General features: G+C 48.8%; 1 protein-coding gene across 1 annotated transcript; it reads left to right on the top strand.

The window, feature by feature from the left end:
• Positions 1-2,339: 2,339 nt before the first annotated feature.
• LOC103904486 (heparan sulfate glucosamine 3-O-sulfotransferase 3B1) lies at positions 2,340-3,163 on the top strand. Its single transcript, XM_009286019.1, has one exon. The coding sequence runs from the start codon at positions 2,340-2,342 to the stop codon at positions 2,979-2,981; it is 642 nt and encodes a 213-aa protein (XP_009284294.1). The 3' UTR covers positions 2,982-3,163.
• The last annotated feature ends 6,093 nt before the right edge of the window (positions 3,164-9,256 follow it).

Genomic DNA, 9,256 nt, shown 5'->3' with positions numbered 1-9,256 from the left:
ACCCAATGCCTCTCTTGTGCAAGGAGGAAAAAGTAAGCCTTGTGTCATTCCCAGGAGACTGGTAAATACTGACTGTAGTACTCCTGGAGAAGAAGTTGGTCTCAAGGTGCAGGGCCCTGTACAGCAAGCAATCTGAGGGACCTGAGCTGAAGCCAAAGGGATTCAGTGCAGCACGGCCGTCCTGAGCTCGTCTTGGGAAGCAGTCTCCACTCTAGGCAGGTCCCAGGCCATTAAGAACTTCATGGGTTGAAACCAACCTCTTAAATCAAGCTGGAAAGCGGTCGGTGGCCAGCGCAGGATGTAGAACTCGGATTTAATGTGGCCATAAAAAGAGACACCACTTAATGAGTAGACTATCGAAATCCACATCAGCCCACGATAGATTTAAGAGTTGCTCTCTGAGCGTTATTGACTGGCTCTGTTCTGCGATGGCGTTACGGGTTTGCGGAGTTGGCCAGAAAGGCGAAGGATTAGTCAGAGCTTTATTTTGGTTGCTGTTTCTTGGCACACGCTGGCTCCTGACTTCCAGAAGCTCTCACGTCCCAGATGTCTGGTAGACCAGTGTGATTTTTATCTGCATTTGAAACTCCACTTGCGTGGCCTTGAAATCGCAGCCCTAGGGGTTGCCACTACCCTTGGGCATGGCTGGAGGTTTCCACAAGCTGATATCCCCTTCCTCCACAGTCCAGCTTGTCCATCGCCACCTCTCCCAGGGACCTGTGCAGATCTGGTATGGGGACCATCTCCCACCATGGGGCTACGGAGAAGGGGCTTTATGAGCAGCACCCGAGCACACCTCACCTGCAGCGCAGAGGTGTAGTCATTGGGTGCTCCTCACCAGTAAACACGTTGCATAAAGTTAATGCCAGAAGCTGATAAAGTAAAATACCAGATACAATGTGAGCTAAATAGCAGTTGCGTAAAATAGCTACTGACCGACTTTCATAGGCACGTGATGATTTTTGATTCAATCACACCTCTCATTCCTGGTTTTCCTATAATTTGGCCTCAGAACAGATGGGTCAATTTTTTTTCCTTGGCTTCTTAATTGGGGAAACCATTGGCTTTAGCATGAATTATGAGTGGCTTTTTGAATTGCAAGAGCCCACGGTGATCTCTGCTGTAGAAGCATAAAATGGTAAGGGAGGAGATGGCCATCGGGGAACAAATAGCCTCTGTGTGCAGTGTCGTACGTCTGAGGGAAATGCTGTTTGAGGCTTGCAGATCACACACTGGCTGGTTATTTCTCTGTGCTGGGTGGATGCTTTGAAAACTTAATCAAGTTTTATAGCTTTAATTTTGTGGCAGACTCCCCTCTTGCCTTTTTTTTTAACTGTCTCGCAACCCAGAGCAAATGAGTCCCTTTGGGTTATAAAGGGAAAGAATTGGCAAATGGTCTGAAATATTTAGGCTTGCCTAGTGAATGACAGGAAAAAATTACTCTTCCTGCTTCGTGCTGCTTCCATCATTTCTGCAAGCTCTCTAGTTTTTCCCCACATGGTTAATTAGAAATAGCCAGGGAATAAGGTGGAATTGCTGAAGGATTAGATTTCAAGGGTGTTTTGTGACGGCACGTCCTACCCACGAGCTGAGGTTGCATTCTCCGTGGTCGTATCCTGTATCCTGACCTGCTGTAGCCCCTGTGGCAGTGGAGGGGAGAGGTTGTCCCCACTGGGTGCTGGACTGGGATGTGCTGAAGATGCCACCAGCAGCTCTTGATGCTCCTTCTAGTGCGTGTCAGGGAACAAGTCTGCACAGCCATAGGAAATAGTAAAGCAACGGGTGAAGCTGGGTGCAAGAGGACCCCTGCGGTTGGGTGAGGTCCTCCTGTTGACAAGCCAGGGACAAATTGTACCCTCTTGCCTGAATTGGGAAGGGTGTTGTGTTTGGGATGCTAAGGGAAAGCAAGGTGGACGTGCTCTGGTGAGCTCCTGCTTTTCCACTACGCTGTTCCTCTCGTTCCCCTGGGGAAAACGAGCTCTTGGCTGGGGCTGAGGGCTCTCTGGTGTTGACCTGAGCCAGGAAAGCCACCTGGTGCAGCTCAGGACTCATCCTGACCGGTCTGGAGCCGGTGTGGTACATGTAGCCACACTCCAGGTGCAAAGCACAGCCCAGCTAATCCACTCTTGGATAACTGGAAGATTACTCAGCTGGATTTCTAATACAGTGGCCTTTAATAATAATCCCCCCCTAATCCCTAAATCAATGGAAAATGGATTTATCTGTACAAGCTAAATGGCCTGTGTAGGCATTTTAGGAAGGAAAATTCTTGTGTATCTATGTGTGGAAATATATATGCATATGCATATTTTTGTTCCTGTTACCTGCCATTCTGACCCATGTCTGTGTGTTTTGCCGGCAGGGACCTTATGCCCAGGACCCTGGAGGGGCAGATCACCATGGAGAAGACCCCCAGCTACTTCGTCACCAAGGAGGCCCCAGCCCGCATCTCCTCCATGTCCAAGGGCACCAAGCTCATCGTGGTGGTGCGGGACCCCGTGACCAGAGCCATCTCGGACTACACCCAGACGCTCTCCAAGAAGCCTGATATCCCCACCTTTGAGAGCCTGACCTTCAAAAACAGGACTACGGGCCTGATCGACACCTCGTGGAGCGCCATCCAGATTGGCATCTACGCCAAGCACCTGGAGAACTGGCTCCTCTACTTCCCCATCGGGCAGATCCTCTTCGTCAGCGGGGAGAGGCTGATCAGCGACCCCGCGGGGGAGCTGGGCAGGGTCCAGGACTTTCTGGGCCTCAAGAGGATCATCACCGACAAACACTTCTACTTCAACAAAACCAAGGGGTTCCCGTGCCTGAAGAAGGCGGAAGGCAGCAGCAAACCCCACTGCCTGGGGAAGACGAAAGGCAGGACCCACCCCGACATAGACCAGGAGGTGGTGCAGAGACTGCGGGACTTCTACCGGCCCTTCAACATGAAGTTCTACCAGATGACGGGGCAGGACTTTGGCTGGGACTGAGGCTGCCATGGGAAAGTCCCCTGTAATTACTTGCCCAGCACGGTTTGCGTATATAAAGAGATATATATGTATGTAAAATGTACAGAAATCTATTTTATAATAATTTATTTTTAATTCCTAAGCAATTAATACACTAAGCTGCCTAACCGCACTGGCTAGAACGGTAGCCCGTAACCTGTTTAACATTCCACGGTGTTTAATTCTAATATGTCTCTCCTTTTCTTTTTTTTTTCTCCTTCTATTTTCTCCTCTTGGTTTGGTTTGTAACAAACGGTGCTTCCATTTTTCCTAAACAAAATTTGTATTTAAAAAAATCAAAAAAAGCGAGGGTGGCAGGGAAGGGGCGGGGAGGGAGGGAAAGCACAAATTTATTTTTGTTACGGGTATCTGACCTTTATAAAAACTTGCTTTCCCTATTCCGGTGTCCCAGTCTCTGCTCCGGTGTTGTGCTCCCTTGTCCCACAGCTTTCCGGTTAGTCCCACGGCCCCGGGGGGGTTTCTCTGGGGCGGGTGGGGAGGGAGGCTGGGCATCTCCCTGCAACCCTGCTGAGCAGCAGCGTGTAAAGAGTAGGGAACCCCAAGCCATACAGCTCCTGCTCTGCAGCCCAGGACTCTGCCGGGAGGGCAACGTGCTTGTTTACTAGCAGAGAAGCCGCAGAGCCTGTGGCATGGGCAGAGCTCTCTCCTCAGTATACTTTTCCTTCTTGCCTTTTGTCAAGGAGGCTCTTTCCCACGATCTCTCTATGCATTTTAAATCTTTACTGCAGGACAAATGTAAAAATACATGTATCTGTATGTGACATGCTCGGTGCTGGCCTGAACGACTTGCAAGAAGCATTGCTGCAAGAGTGCCCGTGCACACAGGGTGCTGCTGGGAGATGGCTGCGCTGGCAGTGCGGGGAGCAGCGTCCAGCCACCAAAGACGCCAGCAGAGCCGTGGAGCCACGTGAAAACCCCAGGTCTCTGCTTGGCACCATTCCCATCATGGAGGGTGTCCCAGGACACGGCACAGGCAGCGCTACCTCCAGCCCTGCAGCCACCGGAGCAGCCCCTGGTGCGTGAGACTGGGGAACATCAGCCTTGGCCCTCTTGACTCCCAGTACTTTTTGGTCCAACACCTTATCCATGGTCTCTCCCAAGGAGCAGCATTTGCCTAGAGCCTGGAAGAAGTGCTGCTTTGCCAACGAGGATGAATCTGTAGAAAAGCAGGGGGCTGTACTTGGGTTGGGGCATTGCTGGCAGCCCAGGCGCAGCCAGGTGCCTCCCCGATGCCCCGGGCGAGCACAGGGGTGGCACCCAAGCAGGACAGGAGGCTCCGAGCTCTTATCCACCAACCCGGGTACAATAGCCTGGAGATCCTTCACCTCAGGTGGAACCAAATGCTTTGGGGCATTAGGACAGGTTGGCGGGGCTCTCCTGGGAGCTCTAGGCATGTTCTGTGTGCTCAGGAGGTTTTGATAAATACCCTGTGTGTCAGACGCCTTATCGTTGCTGTCAGAAGTTCTGCTAGCTCAACTGGAACATTTTCGGAGCAAGGTGACAGCAGAAGTGATTTGCTCCTTGAATTTTTAACAGAAGCAGGGCCATGTTGTCTTTGGGCAACAAAAAACACATGCACATCACCTGCAAGCACTGAAATGGTGTCCGCACCACGTGTGGAGCTTGCTGGATAAATCTCATGATGTTACCATGTGAACATTTGCATAAAGCAGGCAGTGTAAGTAAAACTTGAAACAGCAAATGCACTATTGGGCAGAGCATATGTGAGTTGGGTTAATGCTCTAGTTTCATATGCGTTGCCTATATAAATGCATGCCCTGCACGTCTCCCTGGTCACCCATAGCAAACCACCTTTGAGCACCACATTGCTGACCTGTGCCCAGCTGTGGTGGGGTGTTTTCAGTGGCATTTCCCAGATGTTTCTTTTACTTTCGCAGCCTCCTTGCTCTTGCCTGCCCCTTACAGTTCTCTGCTGTGGCTGTTTGGTGATGAAAAGGCCCTTCTGAGCCTGGTCTGCTCTCCCTGGCTCTTGATCTGGTTCTGCTCAGGTGGATACAGCGAAGAGCAGACCTACGTCTGGGTCCACTGCAGGGATCTGCAGGTAAAGCACTGCCCTTCAGTGCTTTGTTTGAACCTAAGGGCTCTTGGCTTGGCTCAGCGGTGTCACATCTCTGAAGGGATTTAAGGACTCACACCCCCATCAGTGCCGGTGAGGCGTGTGTGGGTTCATACATGGGGTGCAGTGCACTGGGGTGTCCTCAAGGAAAGGGAGATGCTAGGCATAACGTCAGGACTGAGCTGCCTAGCAAACCTGCTGTGAGCAGGATGCAAATCCCTCCTTGGGGTTTGCCTGCAAGCACATCTTCCTACAAAAAGGGACAGTTGGGCAAATCCTCTCCTTTTTGCCCTGAGCCATTTCTAGCAACGAAGTGATGCTTCGGACTGACACAGTCCCACTTCCAGAGGTCACAGATGTGCGTGTGGGGCCTGCTGGGCTGCACAGGCTGACAGACCAGACACACAACCCCCATCCTGCAAAAGGCAGCTGCAAACTCGAGTGGTGGTTGGATCTATGCATGTTTGGGGTCTTCGGTTTTAGCTCCAGCCAGGTCCCCAGCTCTGTTCCCCGCTGCCAGGACAGGTGATGAATGCACGAGCGTGTCTGCTTTATCACAAACCCTGCTGCTGTTGGGTAACTGAGGGGAAGGGGCTGCAGGGGGTGAGGGGTGGGGGGGAGAAGAAAATACTTCCTGGTGGAAAAGAGTGATTTTGGGTTCTCGAAACCTCGGTCTTCCTACTAGCCAGCTTATGCAATGTATGGGAAGAAGCTCGTCCTCTCCACTTGGCCTTTGGGCAAGCTCCCAGCCGCGACTGCGCCGCTTCCCCAGGCGGTTTCGCTGGCTGAGCCCTTCCGCTGCGTGGCGAGAGCCTCCGGCATCTACCGCGTTGGCGTGGCTTCCTTTCCGTGTGGTTCCCTTCCGAGCGCGTGTGCATGCTTGTGAATGCTGGAAGATTTCGCATCCCCTACGTCTTCCTTCTTGCTTTCTTGGAAACAACTTTTTAATATCCCAATGCCTTCCTCAGCTATACAGCAGAGTGTGGGCTTAATTTGTATAATCAAGCCCTGCTGCAAAATGCTCTCATGAAGCAATCTTGTTGAGGAGTAGAAATACAGAGAGTGAATAATAACTCTTCTAACCTTAAGCAAATTGTTAGCCCTGGCTCAATATCCTTTGTAACGAAGTCTGCACTAGACTTTTAATGTAAAGGCCTTACCTAACAGATAAGACTATGAAGGTGAATTCCCCGTGGTGTACATCTGGTTGCTAATGCTGGAATCAGTATTATTGTCATCATTTTAAACAAATACCTTTTTTTTAAGTTAAGCTTGGAGGTGTGATTAGAAGTTCTGTTTGTTGTTTTTTTTTCACATTGTAACATTAATTTATGGCTGAGTTTCATTCAGTCCTGTGTTCAGAAGTGCAGTACAGGTATTAGTGATGTGTTGTCTGTAACATGGTACTGTAGAGTAGCCAATTTGTAAAAAAAAGAACAAAATGTAAAGAAAAACAAAAAAACCCCACAAAAAAGAAAACCTGAAAAAAATGTAAATTGAGTATTTTGTGGTATGTACAACACAAATTAATTTTACACAAAGATGTTTCTAGGAAAATGAAATTCTGATAATTCATACTGTTTGTATGAACAAATAAAAACTATATTTTACCAAGCGATGGACACGGTTGTGCTCATTCAACGCTGCGGAGGTAGAGGTGGCCTCCCCACGAGGGTTTGGGGGTGCTGTCCCCGACACTTGCATGTCCGCCCCATTAATGTCCGTGCCACTGTGCTGGCCCCACGGCAAAGCCCAGCCGCACGTGCTGAAGCCAGCAGGATTTAATCACATACGTGAGCTCCCATCCAGCACAGGGCTGCGTTTGGGAGCCCGAGGCTTCACTGGGTGGTGGACGTGGACATGTTTTGCTCAGTCGGGTTGTGTGGGGGCTGATCTGTCCCGTCGAATGCACCTTCATCAAACACCATTTCAGGGAAGGAGACCTGAGGGATTGCCCTCAGCCCTGCTGAGGATGGATGGTCTCGGTGTTTGGTGAAACCATCCTCCTGCATACAAAGGACAAATTCAGTCCGTTATAGCCGGTGGTGGGGAAACTTTCCAGTGCCAAGTTTCTTTTCAAAAGCATTGCACCTACGGTAGTGATGCTGGTCCAAACCTCTGGGGCCAGGGGTTGCTATTGCTCCCTACACACTCAGCACTTTAAGATATAAAAATTCATTATCATTAAATTCAGAAGAGTCCCAGGCCAGTGCTATACAAAGCAGCGCCTAAAGAGCATTACAGATTTATGTAATATAGCAATTGCCACTTAACTAAACTGAATTAAAATAATTTAATTTTTCTTAGCAAGTCTTGCATCCGGTGCGGAGTAATTGATGGGAGTCTTTCAGATTGCCCATTTTTCAGAGACCTTCTAGAAAAGGAGTCAAAAGTAAGCACAGGATTTAATATAGCGATTTAGGAAGAATTCGTCCTGGAAACCTCCATCTTGTCAGGATTGTAATTAGCTGCCCCCAAACTCTGGCAATGCTTAAGCTCTGTAGGTGCCTCATTTTTAAAATATATATACGTAGATTTTACTTTAAAATTCCTATGTACCTTTTGAGTGGCACAGCTGGATGTGCTGAGAGCTGACCTCAGTGCGATGGAGTTGAGCTACTTGTTACCTCATTCTCACCTCACCTTGATCGCATTCAAAACCAGGTGCTCCTCTGCCAATGCCCCAGCAGATGTCAATCCTGTAGGCAGCCTAGGTCTGAGCTCAACCTGGTTTTGCAGCAGCTCATTCAGTGCTGTCCCTCATTCTTGTATTTTAGAAGAACTACTCAGTTCTGGGATGGGAAGGGTGTGGGTGCTTCTCCTTCATGGGGGGACTGGTGCTGCAGAGGAAAGGGAAGGTAAGTCCCTGTGAAATGGTGTTCAGCATCTGCACTGTCCTCTGCATCTCCCTGTAGGCTATTCCCAGTTGCACCTGGGCTTGTGGATACTGGGGAGTGTTTCCCTGCTCAGTTTGGGCTGGGCCCCATTCTGAGATGCTCTTTTGGCAAGAGCATGTAGAAGATAAGAGTTAGAGTGTCTATGTGGGTTATGGGATCGCATCCTGAATGCAGAGAAGTGCTTGCTCTGAAGGAGATGTCCTGAAGGGTCTTCTAGTAGCTTTGGGGAATTCTGCTAAAGGAGGAAGCTCTTGAAGGAGAGTTGTTTGATGAAGAGGTAGGTGAGGCATAGGCAGCCAATGAAAGGTTGCTGCTAATGATGGAGATAACTAAGGTGGATTTACTTTTTCTCTAGGTTGGTGGAAGAAAGGCGATGAGCTATTGCTTTCATCTAAAAATCAACCAGGTCTCTAGGTTGTGCAAACGAATGTGGCATTTCTAGTGAAAGTGCTTGGGGTCTGGTGCTGAGATGACATCCCAGAAGGGTGTCGCCTTGCAAAGATGCAGATACCAGGGATGGGAAAGCACAGAGCAGGGAGGAATTAATCTGCAAGTGAAAGGGCTGCTGCTGTGAGCACCTGGAGGGTGCGGAGATCTCTTTGAGGAGGGTGAGGGAAGGCTAAAACAGGGGAGGAAAGAGCTGGGGTAGCCTGTAAGCACCAGGAAAAGAGCTGGGGAAGACCTGTGAAGGCAAAAAGTGCCGCTAAAGCTTGGAGTTGAGTCCATGCTAACAAAACCATTGAAAAAGTTGGTGGGTTTTGTAGGTAGCTCCATGTTTATTGGCCTTTGGACCAAAAAGATGCATTTAAAACAACCTTGAAGCTTGAGAAAGTTTTTACTGGGGCCTGGTTTCAGGAAGAAGTCATTATTATATGAGTGCTTTTTTCTTTTTTTTTTCCTTGGGACTGGAATACAGACGGCTGAGAGTTTGTGCTGCTGGCAGTCCCGGTTCCCTAACCGCTAGGATACTGCAATAGCAATTGCTTTGCTTCTCTTTCTGAGTTTTTGTTATTTTTTTTCCCCCTTCAAAAATCTTACTTAGCCACTAGATCTGTCCATTAATAGCTTTATTTAAAGCTAAACTTTATTATCCTCCAATTTCTCTCTGTGGTTAAGAACAATGGTGTTAACTTTTTTCCTAATGCATATATTTAAAAAGGTAATAATACTGACTAATTAGTTATAAATCATTCAAACATTTCTATGCAAGGTAAGTGTTCAGCACCTTGTTTAATGGCCTCTTTATTAGAGAGAGGAATTCC

The sequence above is a fragment of the Aptenodytes forsteri genome, unplaced genomic scaffold, assembly GCF_000699145.1.
Source record: "Aptenodytes forsteri isolate BGI_AS27 unplaced genomic scaffold, ASM69914v1 Scaffold186, whole genome shotgun sequence".
Classification (NCBI taxonomy): Eukaryota; Metazoa; Chordata; class Aves; order Sphenisciformes; family Spheniscidae; genus Aptenodytes; species Aptenodytes forsteri.
Note: the sequence above shows the minus strand (reverse complement) of the source record. Positions and strands in the feature narration are given on the sequence as shown.